Below are 18,883 nucleotides of genomic sequence, written 5' to 3'. Positions count from 1 at the left end.
TTGTGTGAGACGAATAGTTCTGCAGTTTATTAAAGCGACTGCATTGTATAAAACATTTAATTTTGTTGCACTGCCTCCTAGGCCAATAAGGATACACAATGCTATTTTGTCTGAATATCATGAGTTTCTTTATAGATGTAATCTCTTTTAACAACCCCTTTGCATTTATGATATACGTGCGACTGCAGGAGTGAATTATAGACTGTTCTGTTCTCTCCATCTTGTCATTTTCCTCAGGCACCTGTGCTGAAGTCTTTTGATGACCCAGCTGCCTGTTTTTCAAACATTGCATTATACTGTATAAACTGCCAGGAGGGAAAAGGGCCTTTCATTTGTGCTTTTGTTTCTGGCCTTTACCTGTTAGCCTATATAAACATCACCTGCACAAAGTAACTTAAGGTACTGCATGGGTCTCAATCAGAAAAGTTCAGAACCCAACCAGTGAATAATTTTGCTTCATTTTGCATGTTAATCCTTCCAGGCAGGAATGTACCCAGCAAAACTGAGTTTAAAAGCAGACATACACTTTTGAGATGATGTGAGAACAGGCTATGCTATTTTATTTAATTATATCATTAATCATATTTTTTCTGAAAGAAAGTACCCTATTGGTTTGTTTACCACTACGTCACAGTACGCTGTCTTTAATATTGCACATGACATTCAGTACGCCCTGCTGCTGACCGTGAAGTGATTGTGAGCGGATCTCTTTCACGCGCTCTCAATACCGCGGCGCGCGCCCTCGGAGAACCCTGTTGGGTCTGTGAAGCTAGTCCCGCTGACTGTCACTGAAACTGCTATCAGTTTATCAGTCAGAGGAAATGTGTTACCAGCACGTGGAGGGGCCGTTATTGCGCTTGCTGTGATGAAAACCGGAGCGTCAACAAAAGATGTGAGTAGCCTACAACAGCTTTATTTTCCAATTATACAAAACAATGAAGGTTGGCCACTGTGTCCCAAAGGCGCGAGGAACTTTACGTTTAAACACTAGGTATGCTAATTGCAGATAAACAGGTTTATAATTACTTTAAAAATAGATTTCAGAAGAAGTGACGTGGTAATTAAATATACAGTCTTCATCCACTTTTAGACTCCTAGCTAAGCACAGATTTTTAGTTGAGCAGCCTATTGGAGAAAAATTAACTATAATTATAGCCTACTATAATTATTTGGTTGGGAGTTGACTCTGTATAAAAACTCAGATGTCTTCACCTAAGGATAGCCTCCATATTTACTTATAAAAAGTAATTGCTATCTTATGATTAGTCCATGGCTATAGTGCAAAACAGTCTGAATTTGAATGGGGGGGTGGGGGGGGGTCTATTGTTTTTCTAAGGAAACAATAGAAAAACAATTAGTGACAACTTTTGCAAGCATCCCAACAACAAGGATTTGGCTCTGCAGTGTCTCATGAATATTTGTATGGACCAAGCCCTTATATAGCTACTACACTACTGTGCTGAAGGCAGCCCTCCATACCCATTGTGAAGATGGAAGGAAGTGGAAGACGCCACAGTAAATCCAGAACACTCATGGTCACGGCATCATGCTGTAGCCTTCCTGTTTTTCATACCTCAGATCACTGCACTACTTCTTCCATGCCTTCTCCCATCTGATGACACCTACAAGCACAATTGGCTGTTGCTTGCTGCCTTCTTGTGGATTCTAAGTTTATTTTGTGGTTTGCCTCTGATTTTGTAGAGGTCAGGGGTGGTGGAAGAGGACGGTCATGTGGTGTAGGAGAAAACAGAGACATCGGAATGCCACAGGCTCTCTCACTTCTGCCCTTCCTGTTGGTGCTCATGGGATATGGTGAGTGTCAGTAAACCATCTTAATAACATTAATTACATGTTTGGAAAGGCTGGCAGGATCATCGATTTTTAATTCATATGATCAAACACATGAACGGGCTGTACCATCCTGTATTCATACAAAGGGTACAGGGAGAGGGGTAGCGAGGGTCAGCCTCTTCCTCTTCCCACACCCTCTTTGCTTTGTGAGGATGTGAGGTTTTTCAGAACAGAATTACACACTACTCAGCACAATAGCTCTTAAAATAATATGCTGCTGTGCTGCAATGTTTATATAGTTTCCTCGGGTACTGATATTGGACTAACATACTGCTAAGCAGTTAACTACTAATTGTTGTGTATGAATAATGTTGCTCACTTCTACTGATGCCTATAAATTACTTGTGGATCCACAGTGTCTGTGCTAAAAATTGAGCTTATTATTTAGTTGTACTGAGCAAATTCCACATTCCATTTGTGGCTGTGTGATCAATAAAATTGAACTTGATATCACTTAAAAAAATATATTATTATATAAATACATCATCAATCATGATGAACAACTATGCTGTCAAAAGTGACACTGCAGAGCAGTTTCCTCCCAAATTGATTTAAAAAATTTGTGTCAGCTAAAAATAACTGTTCCCGTTTGACTTCCACTTTCTATACAATCCAAACACTAATTAGAAAACTGTACATGTTATCCACACTTAAACAGATTAGCATTAGGATATATCAATTCCATAAAATGTCATGTTATTGAATCACTGCAGTAAATTGAACCAGAAACACACCCTACGGGCACAGTAACAAACAGTTTGCAAAGTCAAAATGTAATGAGCAGATATACAAAAAGGAGTTATATAAAATAAGCAAAGAAACAATGATGACAAAATCTGTGACACAATGTGTTCCCCATGGTGGACATACTCAGAAATATTGTGGAAGATTCATTGACAATAGGTAAAATGTTCTTTCTTTTTGCCCTATCTTGTTCTTGTGCATCCTGTCCTGTAGCTTTTGCAGGGCTCAATATCTGGCCTTCCTTCCATGTTGCCCTTAGCAACGCCAGTGTATTTGTGGACTTCAGCACAAAATCCAACAGCAGCAACGTCCGCAACACGAGCCTCTCTCTGGTCAACACGGAAACCAATACCACCCTCCTGAACAGGACGCTCCCCAATAACCAATCGACCGGTAGGGTGGAGTTCAACTGCTCTTGCTTCCTGTATGCAGGAACTTTCCGGTTCCTGCTGAGGCAGACCATCATCTCTGCTGTGTCTCATGCTAATGGCACGGACGAAAGTAGCACGGAGAGCACTACCTGGTGGTGGAGTTCCGAACTGCAGGTGCAGTGGCCCACTTTTCACGTCGCTGTGGAGAAGGCAGGAAACCGCTCAGGATCTTTTCAGGTAAGATGAACAAGATCTCAAACAGGATCTCAAACTTTGTACACAATGATGACCTGAGTGATTATCATAATTCCCTTATTCCCTCTCTCTCTCCAGGTTGGGATAGCCACTAATGAACACTTCCAGGCTTGCTCCAGCGGCATTGACTCTTCTCTCTTTCTAGAAGTCAGCTACATGGAGTACAACCAGATAGGGCGAAACAGCATTGACAAGATCCGAGCCCGCACACGGCACCCAATCAAACCCCTCCGTTCCCAGAGTGTTGAGCTGGCCTGCGCTTTCCCCTTCACAGAAAGAGACTTCATACGAGTGGCTCTACGTTCTCCTCATGCAGCACAGGATGTGAAGAGCTCTGGACCTCTTTACCTGTCCCGTATCTTTTCCTACAAGCTGTTGGTGGAAAACGCCAACGCTTACAGGAGTGGTTGTGAAGGGACTATGACTGTTAAACTGATAACCCCACCTTGTGCTCACATCAATGGGAAAGTATTGCTGTATAAGGAGGCAGGCAATGGAAGAGTAGTTACTGTTTCCTCTGGGATGGGAGCAAGCGGAACAGCCCTAATGGGGTTTGGACCAGAGGAGCCCTCTTCTCCTCCGTTGGCTTTTAACTGGCTGACTCAGGGAGAGAATGAGACAGAATTCAACTGTTCTGTGTTTGACCCAGGAAGGAACAAGTACTGCTTTCGCTTTGTTTTCAACTTCAGTCGCTCCCCTAGTCCTGCACAGACCTGTCTAGTGGTTCACAGGAGTGCAGGTGAGGTCAACACTTTCATATTTGGAAGCTGCCAATACATTACACCTCTGCTTGTCATTCAGCCGTGTCAGTGAAACAGGGGTGCAGTGGTTTGCTTAATAAGACCTGAATTTTGAGGGAGTGACAGAGTTGCTTTGCTTTAGTGATCCAGATTTTTCCCAGATTGATAAATTCAAGTGGTGGATAGAACTCCAGTCACTATTTGAGGAATGAACTTATTAAAGAGTAGGAAAGAGGCCTTTTACCCAGAAGACATTTGACTTGTCTAAAGAATAGGTAAAAGAAGGTAAAGAATAGGTGGTAAAAGGAAAATGAATGATGGCTGAATTCCATTTAGCTTCTTCATTTTCAGGGACCTGGTGCATGTTCACACTGTCATGACTTGAATTGCTATTTTAGGGCATGCAAGACTGAAATACACTGAAATTGTTGTAGTATCTTGTGAAAAATACATGAACTGTGTAATTGAGCATTAAAACCATTAAATTAGTGCCGGAACAGCAAATCACCACAAAACAGAAATATGTATTGTAATCTGCGGCTCACAGGCCTTGGACACTGTATTGCACATTCCAGTGTTATGGCACAGTAAATAATTTCACATTAAAGTGAAGTATCAACCTCAGCACATAACCAGTTATTCCATTATTTTGTATACGTATACAGACAATTGATGTTAAACCCTATTAAATATACTGTACATGGGCGCCATTTACCAAATTTAAAGGGAATCCATTGAATAAGGTGCCTCAAGGCCATGTTGACACATTAAGCATAGTCAGTTATAATTATTCAAACAAGAAGTAAATCAGCCACCAGCTGTCACATTCTCATTATAGAACGTTACCGTAGATGTGTCCTTGCTTTGTCTATTTTGGGGATAAAGCATTAACTTCTGGATGTCATGTGATATGACGTAGTTGGGTGCGATGTGTTATACTTCTACTGGCTTTTTAATCCCTCATCCCAGAATTCCATGGAGCAGACACTATGAAAACCTTAGTCTTTGTTGATAATGTGGATAAAGATAGCAGAGTAGGCTTATTGAAATGTGATCATTTGGTTAACACAGAATTAAGGCTTTTAAATGTACTCATTTATCTGCAACTGCACATTTTTCCGGATTTTCTGCAGAGTCATGGGGTCCATGGCTGCCGTGGAGTGTGTGCAGTGTGAGCTGTGGAGACGGGGTGAGGGAACGAGTGCGCGAGTGTTTGCTGCCCTCAGGTGTGGAGGGATGCAGTGCGCTGGCATGGTGAAGGAACAGTCCCTCTGCTCACTGGAGGACTGTGCTGGTCAGTCTCTTCACCCCTTATCTCCTTATTTTCTGTTTCACTATCTCTGTCCCTTGATTTTCTGTTGAATTTCTCTATCTCATGCTATTTCATTTTCATTAGTAGGGTGTTATTACTAGGATAGTTATTGAAGGTACAAGGTACATTTATTTATCATATTACAACAGGGTTGTAAAATGAGAGAATATTTTTATTATATTATAATGTATTGCAGATAAGAATCTTGCATATTTCTTTTGTGCAGTGACCAGCGGAAATAGTTCAAAATGAAGAGCCGTTTAGGGAGTCAAAAGAGCCGGCTCTCGGAGCTGTAATTCCCATCACTACGTACTTAACATATGAACATAATTGTCTCCCCTTCTTTTTCTGCAGTGATGCCTGCACCTTCTCCATCCCTCCCCCCTGTATCTCTCGGAGTTCCACCCCTAGGTGGTAACATAGTCGTGGTAGCTGGTATTTCCCTTTGCCTGGCCGTGATTCTGGCTACTGTTGTGGTGACTGTGTGGAGAAAGCTTTGCCACACCCCTCCGTGCAGCTCTGTCCACAGAGGCTCTATGCATTCCCCTGGAGGACGCAAGCTCTCTGATGAGGCCTCCATTTGTGGCCACAGCCTCCAGAGACCCAGCCTGTCCGACGCCCATGGCCCACAGGGGGGCATGGTTGTGGCTGTAGCCCAGACAGACACTCCTTTCCTGGGCAGCCAGCCTTTCTCACAGACACTGGTGATACCTGTCTCACAGGACCCAGAAAGGCTGTCCCCCACAGGTCAGAAGTTGTTGCCACCAATATTTGGGTATGTTTGGAATATAGTTTACTTTAATTACTCATAGAATGTTTTTGTCAAATATATTCTGCCGCTCCCCAGTCTTCGAAATTAAAATATAATTGTCTCTCTAGGTACCGTTTGGCTCAGCAGCAGTTGAAAGAAATGAAGAAAAAGGGGTTAAAAGAGGCCACACAGTTGTACCATGTCTCCTCAAGCCCAGTCCAGGATACCTTGGTAGAGACGTCTGCTTCACCCACCAACTCGCCCATCCCTACACCAACTGGATTTGCTCATTCCGCACTCCCTTTGTGCCTCCAGGACGGTGCCAACCACAACCATTTTTGTATTGCAGCTCCCTTTTCTGAGCCGCCATCGCAGACTTCTAGTGTCACCCCAGACAGACTGGAGGAGGTCTTAGGTCCTCTTATCTCTTCTCATGCAAGTGGGGGCAGCTCAAAATGGCGTGACCGTACAGCTGACTGGGTGGAGATGGTAGAGAGGAGTGCTTTAGCAGGTCTCAGACGAGGAGGGGGAGATGCAGGAATAGTAAACTCCTTTCATAAAAATCCAAATTTCCGCCGGACCTCCAGTTTTAATGACACCAAACCGCAGCCTCCACCCTCTGCACAGTCCAGACAGTTCAGAGAAAGGAGCATGACCCAGGTCACCTATCCAGCTTCATTTGTGTATTTATTTATCTATTGTAGGTCAGATTTGTGTAGGTCTCTTTATGCTTTGTTAAATAACAAAGATCATACGTTGTCTTTTCAGGTGGGATCTCGGACCCTCCCGGAAGGAAGCTGTTGGAACAAAGGAGGAAGGGAGAGGCAGCCATACCGTTCTTACCCCATTCCAGAGCATGAGGTCTCAGAGTGGGTTAAATACAGACCCCAGAGAAATGACCAGAGGAAGCCCTGGATAGAGACACCTGTTCCTTCTCATAGTAGTGAGCTCAAACACACAGGAACCAACACAAACAGCATTTCAGCTTCAGAGAAACATGCTAAAGCAGACCTCAATAGCACTGGGCAAAGGAGTGTTGAGACAGGAGGTGGAGGGGGAATCTCAGGGATTGGGGGTCCAGCAGCGGGACCTGCCAGCCTGAGTGTGGATCGTGCAGAGCGGGCTGAGCAGAACTGGAACCGTCGTGGCCCATCACCTATCCAGAGGAACATGCTGGCCCGGAAATTAAAGGAGGCTCAGTCCTGCTCTGGGGTTAAGGGGCGGCAGCGCAGCTCCACCTTTAGTGTATCGTCCTTGGAGCAGAGGAAAGGTCTCTGCCGCTCTCTGCCAATGTCTGGAGACTACAGCAGCAGTGGTGGCTCACCCTATAGGCTGAGTGAGGCAGAGCAGAGGATGTTGGACGTAGATCTGTCCTCAAATGTAGGGGAGATATAGTAGATCACATGTTTGTGGTTCTGTACTACACCTGTAAGGAATTGCCCTTGCAACTTAAATTTATTCCTAACATAAATCATCTTTTACACCACATCTTTACAAAGACTCTTATATCAGTGAAGAATGTATTAAGAATGTGTTACTGTAGGGAGTTTGCTCATCAATGAGAAGGAGAACAAAAAGTAAAATTTTTTTAGAAGATATTTCCAGAAGTTTATGTTTCAAAGATAAGGATTTTCTTGTAATTGTTTTAAAATTTATAATTTTGAGAGGCTTTATAATTGAACATATTTCTGTCTTGTTTAGAGTATGACTGTGTTCGGAACGTCTCTTTGTAAGTTTCTTTGTATGTCAACTACTGGTACAGTATGTACCACAATAAGTCATTTATTTAACATGACCTTGACGTCTGTATGCACTGTTGATGACAGTATTCAGAACTCTACAGAAGACAGGTGAGTTTCATTGTTCTACACTGCTGAATGTGCTTGTTTTTATCATGCTGTGAAGTCCCACTGTACATTACTGATTAGGGACAGTTTGTATGTGTGATATAAGCAATGTCAGGCATACTGCAAAATGCACAAGTTAGAGTGGTAATATACAGTTTCAACTGTGTTTGAGGCAGTCAAAAATGAAAGTCAGTGAGGCACTGAGATGCTTTTTGTTTTATTGTTTGAGTAATATAATAATACACTTCATAGAAAGCAATGCTTACTGGAAAATAGAAGATGCTGTACTATTGCCATTTGATAATATTTTCAAATAATGAAGCAAAGGGAGAAATTAAAATACATATAATGTTAACATGAAGTCAGGCTTTGCTGTCATTTATTTTAACCTTATTCTGTATCACACATGGGAATATGATGCCTGGTGTTTTTAAATTTCCCCTGCTCCACTGCCCGTGAAGTCCAAGAAAACCAGAGGCCGCACCTTCATGGTGGTGTGTCTAAGGGAATACCAAAGGCCTTTCCAGGTCCCCCACACCACGCCATTGTCATACTGGCCTTTGTACGTCCCTGTGCGGTAGAACTTCCCGTTTAGGTTGGCTGCATGGCACCTGTAGACAGAAGGATAGTACACAATGTCAATTATCTAACATTTTAAATAGAGGCAAATTGAAAGGATTAAACCTTTTTCTATTTTTTATTTTACAATAAATTGGGAAGAACTGTGTTCTTAGTTTGACCAGTATGGCCCTTTCTGTGGTTCAACAGGCAATACTTTACGACAATCAAACAGAAGAAAGACAACAGACAGCCATGGTGATACATTTTATTTGAAAAGTCTCACCTGTTGAACCACCATCCTGCCTTATTCTCCTGAGCACAGCTGCCCTGAAGGTAGCGGTCATTGTCCTGTCAATGACCATAAATGTCACCAGAGTTATCACAGTCAGGTCATGCTTTATTGTCATTCTTCTGCATACCAAGTACACAGCTGAACGAAATGTTGTTTTGTGTGAATAAACAACAACAAATCAAAATATACTACAATAGACGGAGCAAACAGCCTTCAACCATTCACACAATACACAATACAAAATATAGTAAACAGTAACAATACACACAATATCACAGTCACCGTTGGCACATTGTCAATAATCTTACAGTTATTAGCACCATCACAAAATGCCATCTTAGAATGGTAAAAAGGGAATAGATGATTAACTAACTTGATCTCTGGTGCTGAATTGCATGCCGCTGAGGCAAGTAGACCAGTGCTCCACCATCCCCCCACCACCAGTCAGAGCATCTCCAGCTCGCCCACTATACAGCTGATACTGGAGACGGTACTTATCCTGGAATAGGCATTAAAGGAAGTCATGTTTGTTGGGGATCGCAGTGACTTCTGAGACCAAGAAACAGAACTGTAAAATTGTTCATCTTACAGCCTCATCACTGATCCTGAAGTTCTCATAAAATGCATAACTTCGTTGTCCATCCCAGTCCATTAGATCTATCTTCACTAGGTTCTTACCTTCAGGGCAAAAAAAAATGATAATTTAGATAGTGGAAAAAAAGACTAGTTAAAAACAAGGCCGCCTATAAAAGGAGAAACAGGAATTCTGGAATTTTAATCATTTCTGGCCTTCTGAGAGTAGAGAATACATGTGCTCATTGCCCAACCAGAACTCATCATTCCACAGTTTGAAGTCACCAAAGCCGTCTCTGTAGTCCACCCAGTCTCTACAATGACAAGTAGGCAGATATTTTACCTCACATGAAAGAGCTGTGTACGCTACATCAACACCTACATTGTAATCTGATGCTGGCTTTGCCTGCAAGACTGTAAACTTACTATATATTGTATGTGAGCTACTTTCTCTGCTTAAATACCTATTGAAGTCAACTTTTCCATGCCGACGTCTCTGAAACACTGTCCATCCACCTCCATCCTCCATGTCACAGTAGACCAAAAAAGGCTCCTGGTGTGATTTGGGTCTGATGCGATAAAAACCGCTCGGTGGTCTCAGTCTGTCAAACAGCTCAGAACAGTCTAGGAAAATAGATTTTCATTATTCTCTAATGCACTTTAGGCTGCATAGACTGCACTTCCCAAACTGAAATATACTTTTATGATGATGTGAGCTTTTTTCTTACCTTTGTCATGGACAATTAAACTGCCTGCTGGTGGAAGTGTTTTCATCAGCGTCAAATCAGAGCTGCCTAAGGTCCCACTGCTGTTGTGGTTTACACCAGGAGCTGTGTCTGTTTCAAGCTTGCTATTCGACACAGCAGGTTGAGAAGGCTTCAAGTATTTGTGCATTTGCAAGTGCTCAATCTGCCAAGACCCCATCCAGAGTTTATTCTCCAGTTTCCTTATGCTGAGCTTGAGAACTGCAACCTCTTGCCCGCATGAGTCCAGTACCTTAAATGAGGAAAACCAATTTCAAGTTATCCATGACATTTCTACACTTGTTTTAATAATACTGGATACAAGTGCCCGGAGAGGGGCCAGCAAAAGCACAGGGGCACATTTCGAGGCATCTATGAAACAATTTTATTTATGTGGAGGAGCCCTGTCTGTAATTTATGTTTTTCAATGTCAATACAAAATCAAGGAGAGATATCCTGAAGCCCTTAAAGAGTAGGATAAGCTACATACTGACAACTGTGTAGTAGAGGCAATGGTTGGCCACACCAGAACCAACAACAGCAACATTGGCATGGCTTTTAGGGAGAAATCCCTTGCTGCAGTATAAGTCTGAAATTATAAACACAGCATATATTAAAGTTGAAGAATATACAAAAATACTTATCAAGAAACTACAACCCTTCAAACTTTAAAAAATCTCTGCACCGCAAGCCTACCTTCATTTCACAACGCCTCCCCTTGTTTTGCCCAGGTTCAGTGTTCTTTTCCTCTCAGTATTATTTATAGGCTGGGCCGGTTCTGCATGGTCCACATTAGAGGATCCAGACTTGTCCAACCTCTCCAAAAACTGAACCTGAGCCAGATTGAGGTTTTCCTCCTCTATCAAGCATTCTAGCATTTGGAAAGAGTAGCTGATTCCAGACCTGCAAATGCCCTCATGGACAGAGTGTCAAGAGGACACCATTCCTGACATGCCAGGAGTACTGGCCTTCTTATTTTTTCCTTTTTTGGTTATTAAAAAATCTAAAAACGTGTATATTCTTTTCCATAAATTACTGATTTATTTTTTTTATCATTGTGTTCCTATGGACATTGTGACTCCATTACACAGAAATAATGCTTACTCTTCAAATACAACCATATAAATGTAAAAACACAACAACAACCCCCCCCAGGAAAGTGGGCTATTCAAAGCGATGCAGAAGATAAAATAAAGAAAGTGATAACTGAGTTAATGAATCCACAGAGCTCGGAGTATTTTAAACAACTCTGTGTGACAGAGATGATTTGGCTCCCCCTTGTGTTCGTTTTTGGTTGATAGTTTAAAAAAAACCTAGCAGTTAATATTTCCACGAATACAAATTATTTACACATTTTGCTAATAAGAAGCAAATCTCCAACACATTTTTTGTCTCGATAAGGTTATTCCTTTCAAATAAGATCAGACTTTACAAACTGTATGATGCGACTGTTTGGCATTTGGGAATGCGCGTTCAATTAAAACCAGATGTTAGAGAGGGTGTAGTCAGGGGCTGGCTTAACGCTAATTTAAAGTTACTTTTTAAGATAACTGTAGTTGTTTGAAAAGCTCTGTACAGGAAGCTTATGGTCAGGCTTAGCCAGCTGTGGTGTGAAAGTGGGTCGAGGAGGAAAGACGAGTAAATAGTAAAGAGGAAAAAAGGGCTGAGCGTTTTGAGTGAGTGTGTGTGTGTTTTTAGCCGAGGTCCAGGAAGTCTGAAACCGCTACGTTTGCAAAAACGATGAGGAATAGTGGATGGACGGGAAAAAAATCCAACCGGTTAACCTTTGAACCGTCTTCCTTTGTCTTCACAAGAAGTCACAAGACAAACTCCCGTAACGTTTCACGAATGACAGCCCTAACGGTAAGCAGGCGGTGCAAGTGGAGCTAGTTGTTTGGTGGCTAACTTTAACTTAGCCGGTTAATAAACCGTTCAAGGAGGCTGAGCGGACGGTGGGAAGGCGCTTGTCCTGGAGGAGCTTTAAAGCGTTTTGTGTTGTTATATCTAACTCGTTGTTTACATTTGTCTTACAGGTAATTCATCCTGGATACTTCTTAAAGAGTTTTCTCCTTTCTTGCTTGTAACAGTTAACGTTAATAGGTTTTGCATCAGTCAAAACACTGGTTGCTATGTCACGCTGGATGCAGATTATAAGTAACGTTAAAGGTGTTTGTGCTGATTTCTTTCAAAGAGAGGATTTATGGGGAAGAGATACAGCATTCCAGGGCAGGACACACCGCTTCTGTCCTCTGGCTTGTCTTTACTTTCTTTTTTTTTACATTGTAACTTTGGAGCAACATACTGAACAAGGGAGTTTTAATCTTTTTTTTTTCTTCACATTCTTCTTTTCAAATGCAGAGACGACACGTTCAGAAACAAGCGCGAAGGACGACACGCACATCATGTCCTCTGTGTATTTCAGTCCAGGGTCAGATTCAGGTGTAAATGGGTGAGGAAGATTAATCAACTAACAAGGGGAAGATAAACTTTTTCATTTTCATGTGGATCTTTGCCGCACCATGTCATGTTTGAACTGTTGCTTTAATATGAGAAGGTGGTGGTATTTTTCAGGGTATAGTGTCTGATTTTTATGTTATCTATCTTTCTGTGTATCTATTAGAAACACTGCAAAGATGGAGGACGCTAAAGTGGAGATTGACGATGGAAAGGATGAGAGTGTGGTACCAGATACAATGTATCAGTAAGTTTTTACAGCTTAACTAAACTGCAGACAGTTTTCTATACACTTCTAACACTTTATTCAGAAGTACATTTACTAGCAAGCATTACATTCTATCCTCCTTTGCAGCAATATCCGGAAGAAGATTGCGCCTTTTGTTATGTCCTTTGGATTTCGGTGAGTGTGTTTTGGGAACTCTTTTGAAAAGATACTGGATAATGCAGAGGGATAATAGCCAACAATCGTTCCTTCCTGGCCTGGTAGTTTTTGATAATGTGAAATTCCTGTCTTTTTCCTCCAGTATATTTGGAGTGATACTGATCCTAGTGGACTTTGTGCTGGTGATCGTGGACCTGTCACTGCCAGCCAAGAGCAGAGAGCTTGGGGATACGTTGGAGGCTGTGTCCCTCACCATCTCCTTCTTCTTTCTCCTTGACGTTCTCCTGCGGGTCTATGTGGAAGGGTGAGTGAAACAGGAAGACCTTGCATGCATTATTATAGTAGTACAACCACTGCATAGCCACAGGGGGTTACTTCAGGCACACGTTTGTGGTATTGCCGTAACAGATTGATACTTATAAATACTTAAATGTAGTATACTCATCTTGTTATCACTGCACAACGGTTTGCTTGCGAATGTGAGAAATGCATGAAAGAGTGATGCAAGCATTCCCAGAGAGTCCTGTTTCAGCAGAAAAAGTGTGATTAGCTGTTAAACGGGAAGTTATGAAGAGGAAGCTAGACAGGAAATGTATGGCATGTATTGGGTTAGTCCTTGGGAAACCTAATGATTCCGTTACGGTTTGCTGAATAAATGCACTACAATAATGTTTTTCATTTTAATTAAGATTAAAGCAGATACTATTAGTTGCATGACCTGGGCAGTTTTTGTCAGCAGCATGTAATTTGTCTCTTGTTATGTTTAACTAACCACATTTTAGGTTCAAAGCTTACTTCAGCTCCAAGCTGAACATCATAGACGCCGGCGTTGTGGTTGTCACGCTGGTGGTCACCATGATCTACACTTTCACTGACCTGTCAGGAGCCAGTCTCATCCCCAGGTACCTGCGTCCTCTTGCATCCCCAGCTAAATGATATGTAATACTACTAGAACTGGCTCATTTAGTTGTGTTAGGCTTCTGGTTTCTTTGTCAAGAATAATATACCTGGAAGCTCTGTAGGGTCTGGAGGAATATTGGATTTATAATGCTTCTCAAATTGATGCTCTGTTGATCTTAAAGACCCTACACACCCTTAGTTCACCCACACAGGTGTTTTCATTTATGTGGCCTGATTAGACCTTTTCTCAGGGCTGTTTACAGACTGTGCTTCATTAAATAAATAAGTAGGTTGTTTAGGGTAACAGCTTGGGGGAAGAAGCTGTTGCAGAATGAGGGAGGGGAGGGCAACAGAAGAGGCTCTGCATGCATAGCGCCTCTGGAAGATGTCCTGGATGGAGAGGAAACCCCTATGATCTTCTTGTCTGTCCTCGCTATGCGTTTGATGTTGAGAGTGGTCAGCCGGCACCCTCCTAATGTCACCAGCCATTTCTTTTGTTTTTTTCTAAATGAAAGATAGGTTGTGGTCGTTGCACCAGCTCACCAGTTGCTCCACTTCCTCTCTATAATGCTTCATCATTATTGCTGATGAGGCCCACCGCTTGCATGTCATCAGCAAATGTGATTAGATTAAAAAAAATAAATAAATAAAAGTCTGTTGTTTAGCCTCAATATTGCCCTACCTCAACGTCAACCTACAGTGAGTACCATTGAACCTATTATTGTTTAATAGTATTTTATTTAATACATTTTTCATTAATTCTTCAACAGGGTGGTGACGTTTCTTCGTTTCCTGAGAATAATAATCCTGGTGAGAGTTTTCAGACTGGCAGCTCAGAGGAAAGAGCTGGAGAAGGTCACAAGGAGGATGGTAAGATCACCGCCATGGAAGCGTAGAACACTGTTAATAGCTAATGCAGCTATGTTTACTGGAGTCTTTTGGAGAATGGCATCTTTGTACAATCAGTGCTGGCATCAAGAGAGAAGATGTCTACTACTTCCTGATCAATGACTGGGTATTTCTCTCAGGTTTCGGAGAATAAGCGGCGTTATCAGAAGGATGGATTTGACCTTGATCTTACCTATGTCACAGGTAGCTTTTACATGTTGAATAAAGGAAACACACCATACATGCACGCCTAAAAATACATGACTAATACTTACCCCCTTTAAGAAGTTGAACATTTATTTGCATCTTTACCCTCCTCTCTAGACCGCGTCATCGCCATGTCTTTCCCCTCCTCCGGGAAGCAGTCATTTTACAGGAATCCAATCAAGGTTAAGTGTGACACAAAAGTCATCTCAACATACATGAGTCCACCTCCATTACTTTAAATGGTTCCAATCTAATTACACTCACCAATTTCCAAATGAATCCATTCATAGGCACTATAGATACAAGGAACTTCCAACACACAGACCTCTAAGTAAACACCTTGACAGGTGTTTTACCCTACTTCTCTCTTTCTGTGCAGGAAGTGGCGAGGTTCCTAGACACTAAACATGAAGACCACTATAAAGTTTACAATCTGTGCAGTAAGTTGGCACGTCCTCTCATTACCTGTACTGAATTCCCTTGTTATGTAAAACTACACATACCATGTCATTATCATCTTTTGTTTCCAGGTGAGAAAGGCTACGACCCCCAGTTCTTCCACTACAGGGTTGAACGGGTGTTCATTGACGACCACAACGTCCCCTCCTTAGAGTGAGTCACATTTTCTGCTGTGATGTGTCATTTTAGTTTCACCTCTTCCTTTTGTGGGTAATTATACTTAAGCGCTTTAGATTACAGCTCCACACAAGGGCCTGCCAGCTTATAACAATGCCTTTATCGTTCAACTATCTGCCTCAGGGACATGCTGAAATACACAGCCAGCGTGCGGGAGTGGATGTCTGCTCATCCCAAAAACATCATTGCCATTCACTGTAAAGGAGGGAAAGGTGATGTCAAAGTCATTATCATTTAGTGAATAATTTGTGTTGAACAAATACAGTAGTTTGGTGTTCAGTTGTTAAAAATGTGTAACTTTCACCCTTTACTGAGCAGGACAACTTGTACATAATTCCATAATGCTATTGCTCTCTTTCACAGGACGCACAGGTACTATGGTGTGCACCTGGTTTATTGACAGTGACCAGTTTGAGAGTGCACAGGTACTTCTATTTAAGTTTGAGATTTGTTCAAGAGCGGATTAATGAATAAGCAACACATTGTGAAACAAGACTGTTCTCTTACATCCATCTGTTTGTCCACCAGGAGAGTCTGGAGTATTTTGGTGAGAGGAGGACAGACAAGAGTCAGAGCTCCAAGTTTCAGGGAGTGGAGACTCCCTCTCAGGTAAGAACAAGCCACTCTGAGTCAAAGAGAGACTATGTTTAATAGAAGCATTTATTTACAAATTCTGGTCTACACTTAAAGGTTCAGTGCCTAGTGGCATCTAGTAGTGAGGGTTGCAAATCTCAACAAAAGGCTCACTTGGATGATCCTTTTTTCCAATATTATATAGCTGCAGTCCTAGAGGCTGCAGTTTCACAACCCCCGCAATCTTGGGACCGCAGTTCTAGGACTGTAATTCTTGGTGGTAATGCACAGCAACACGAATGATAACCTACAGCTGCACACATCGGCCTCACGGCTGATGTGCTAGCTGTTCGACATCCATATAATCAATAATTTAGGTTTAGGCACACACACGGTGATGGTTGTGATAAGGGTAATTGGCTTCGGAGGTTAAGAGTAACATAGCTAGCTAGCTGGCAGTATCAAAGTAAACAAGGGTACTGCAGCTACATAATACTCCCTGTTTCCGAGTTGTGAAGTCATTTTTTCCAACTTCAGTGTATGTTCATGTGCTCTTAAGTCAGAATGTGGACAGCATGGACGCTACTACAAAGATTTGTTGGATTAGCATTATCAGAGCATATAAACAAAACATTGACATCTATAATATCTTATATCAATTTAATTTCTAAATCCAACAACAACAACGCTGTGAAAACTTTCAACACATGGTCCTCTTTACACAAAAGTTTCTATTATTTGTGTCTTCCTATATATTTGTATACTGTTCTATATACTTCTTTATGCCCGATGTACACTTTGTTCCCTTTTTTTGCATTAAAGATTTAAGGAGGGGAAAAATTCAGATTATTCTGACACCAAATGAATACATCATCTGTCACCGCTCACCCCACCCTTTTCAAGCGTGCAGGAGAAGCTACGGTGGCCGACACACTCGGTCGGCTCTTGTATTAAATAATTAGTAGTCCAAATTTGTGCGTTTGGGCTACTGTAGAAACATCCATGGAATGGGGACACGCGGTGTATGTAGATAGCTCATTCTAAAGTAATTAAAACACAACTATATAAGGTCTTTATATACCACTGAAAACATAGTTATTTATGTTAAATTGCATTTCTGTCAATAGATCCTCTTAAATATTACACACTGAACCTTTTAATGCCTCTTCCTGTAGAATTTGAAAAAATTCTGACTGGCGCCTCCCTGTGGTAGTATCAGAAATTAAAAAGTGGCAGACAGAGTGAAGGCAACACCCAGACAGGACACCAAAATTACAAATAATATATTAATAAAATAATTTTCCTACAACCAAAAGCCTAAGCCAGTCACATATCTTTTACATAAAGTGGTTTTAAATGTAATTTAGAGCATGGTCTGACACTTGTCGGGTCGCGAAGCCCGTCCAACGCTGCTTGCACATTTGATTATTATGTGTCTTTGTGAACCACAGAGCCGGTACGTGGGCTATTACGAGATCATGAAGTCCAAGTTCAACAGACAACTACCTCCACCTAAAAGCCTCCGGATCAAGAGCATCCGCATCCATTCCATAGCAGGTAAAATAAAACCCTGCAAACCAGCAGGGCACTCTAATACATAACTCTATCCTTAACAAATCTCTTTGTGCCCGTGGTAACATCCTTTTTATTCCCTCTTGTACCCAGGTGTGGGTAAAGGTGATGGCAGTGATCTCAAGGTGAAGATAATTGTGAAGAAAGAGCTGGTATTTCAATGTGTGTGTGCCAAACAGGAAAACTGCAAAGTAAGTTTCACACACACTCATCAGGTCATACTGATTCATTGGTCGAATGGGTGACTAACACATTTTTGGTGGTTTTAAAGGTATTTCCTGATGTGGGCAGCAATGCAGCAGTCATCAGCCTACAGGACGGGCCTGTGGTTGAAGGGGATGTTAAAGTCATGTTTGAATCAAGTGCTGTGAGTGTTTGCATTTACACCCTTTGAAAGGAAAGCTGGTTTTAAGACTGATTGTCCTATGATTCAGTTTATATTTTGTTTTTCATCGTTCCTTTTTTAGGGTCTTCCAAAAGGATACGAAGATGTTCCATTCTACTTCTGGTTCAATACCTCCTTCATAGAGGAGAACAAGTATGTTTCTGTTGCTCTGATGTAATTATTTCTGGGGCTCTGCTTTGACACTAGTGCTGACTGTAAACCCTGCATCTCTTCCAAACTCTCCACAGGCTGTTTCTACCCAGAGAAGAGCTGGACAACCCACACAAACCAAAAACCTGGGACCTGTACAAGGAGGACTTTGGTGTCACCATGTTCTTCTCAGAACCATAACAAAAGCCCATTTAGGAGAATTAAACGGCTTGTTACAGTTGAACCTTTAATGATGGATGGTGAGCAGCGATTGGTAGATTGACCACTAACTGAAGATATGAATGAGAGCTATAAAATAAAATGTGTTAAAATGCTGTTGTAAGTAATGGGGACCTCCACTGAATCAAATCATGTAGACTGCAGTGTTGCTATGATGAGTCATGGCACTGAAACTGAAATTTAAAATGCAAAGTATGTGAAGAATTCCCATTAATTACCTAGTCATGTCTTCCAGTGAATCAGCTGATACATGCGTAGTGACTCTTTTTGGTGTCCTAAAATTTATGTAAAACCTGAAAAAGAACACACATTTGCACCTGATGGTTATAATGCTGAAAGGTTGGGCTGTATTTGTCACAGTCCAGGTTTGAACTTCTTCCCAGTGCTATTTTCAATACACCCCTCGCAAATACTCCATTTGAAACTAGCTATTTTTCTGATGTACGATATCAA

General features: G+C 41.7%; 3 protein-coding genes across 5 annotated transcripts; 2 read left to right on the top strand and 1 right to left on the bottom strand.

Annotated features, from left to right (window-relative positions):
- Window positions 1-715: 715 nt before the first annotated feature.
- On the top strand, window positions 716-8,232 carry LOC119895404 (thrombospondin type-1 domain-containing protein 1). The gene is given in 9 exon segments (XM_038708515.1): window positions 716-892; window positions 1,702-1,812; window positions 2,809-3,203; window positions 3,300-3,960; window positions 5,095-5,196; window positions 5,199-5,255; window positions 5,628-6,048; window positions 6,153-6,684; window positions 6,793-8,232. Coding segments are annotated over 8 exon segments (2,847 nt in total). The 5' UTR covers window positions 716-892; window positions 1,702-1,760; the 3' UTR covers window positions 7,420-8,232.
- Window positions 8,225-11,421, bottom strand: fgl1b (fibrinogen like 1B). Its single transcript, XM_038708523.1, has 9 exons — window positions 10,737-11,421; window positions 10,531-10,629; window positions 10,026-10,293; window positions 9,762-9,921; window positions 9,514-9,611; window positions 9,314-9,402; window positions 9,098-9,223; window positions 8,716-8,780; window positions 8,225-8,482 (listed from the first exon to the last, which is right to left on the bottom strand). The coding sequence occupies exons 1-9, from the start codon at window positions 10,740-10,742 to the stop codon at window positions 8,302-8,304; spliced, it is 1,092 nt and encodes a 363-aa protein (XP_038564451.1). The 5' UTR covers window positions 10,743-11,421; the 3' UTR covers window positions 8,225-8,301.
- A 180-nt stretch (window positions 11,422-11,601) lies between these two features.
- Window positions 11,602-18,696, top strand: tpte (transmembrane phosphatase with tensin homology). 3 transcript variants are annotated; one of them, XM_038708518.1, is made up of 19 exons: window positions 11,602-11,903; window positions 12,399-12,489; window positions 12,661-12,741; window positions 12,850-12,897; window positions 13,022-13,183; window positions 13,662-13,781; window positions 14,550-14,649; window positions 14,808-14,871; window positions 14,992-15,056; window positions 15,254-15,314; window positions 15,405-15,486; window positions 15,634-15,722; window positions 15,874-15,935; window positions 16,039-16,119; window positions 17,535-17,640; window positions 17,749-17,846; window positions 17,927-18,022; window positions 18,123-18,193; window positions 18,289-18,696. In XM_038708518.1, the coding sequence occupies exons 2-19, from the start codon at window positions 12,443-12,445 to the stop codon at window positions 18,389-18,391; spliced, it is 1,536 nt and encodes a 511-aa protein (XP_038564446.1). In that variant the 5' UTR covers window positions 11,602-11,903; window positions 12,399-12,442; the 3' UTR covers window positions 18,392-18,696. The 3 variants fall into 3 exon arrangements, with proteins under 3 accessions (XP_038564446.1, XP_038564448.1, XP_038564447.1); XM_038708519.1 differs by lacking the exon at window positions 11,602-11,903 and adding an exon at window positions 11,917-12,073; XM_038708520.1 differs by lacking the exon at window positions 12,399-12,489.
- The last annotated feature ends 187 nt before the right edge of the window (window positions 18,697-18,883 follow it).

Source organism: Micropterus salmoides, unplaced genomic scaffold (assembly GCF_014851395.1).
Source record: "Micropterus salmoides isolate LMB-PRFRI ecotype aquatic unplaced genomic scaffold, ASM1485139v1 Ms_hic_scaffold_9, whole genome shotgun sequence".
In the NCBI taxonomy this organism is placed as follows: domain Eukaryota; kingdom Metazoa; phylum Chordata; class Actinopteri; order Centrarchiformes; family Centrarchidae; genus Micropterus; species Micropterus salmoides.
This window is presented reverse-complemented; position numbering and strand designations above follow the sequence as displayed.

Excerpts from the sequence above, each read along its gene's own strand:
- tpte (XM_038708518.1), top strand. The coding sequence starts at position 12,443 with ATGTCCTCTGTGTATTTCAGTCCAGGGTCAGATTCAGGTGTAAATGG. Across the intron at positions 16,120-17,534 it reads GAGTGGAGACTCCCTCTCAG|AGCCGGTACGTGGGCTATTA; the intron begins GTAAGAACAAGC and ends TGTGAACCACAG. Across the intron at positions 17,847-17,926 it reads CCAAACAGGAAAACTGCAAA|GTATTTCCTGATGTGGGCAG; the intron begins GTAAGTTTCACA and ends GTGGTTTTAAAG.
- fgl1b (XM_038708523.1), bottom strand. Across the intron at positions 9,922-10,025 it reads TTTAATTGTCCATGACAAAG|ACTGTTCTGAGCTGTTTGAC; the intron begins GTAAGAAAAAAG and ends CTATTTTCCTAG. Across the intron at positions 9,403-9,513 it reads GTATTCTCTACTCTCAGAAG|GTAAGAACCTAGTGAAGATA; the intron begins GCCAGAAATGAT and ends TTTGCCCTGAAG.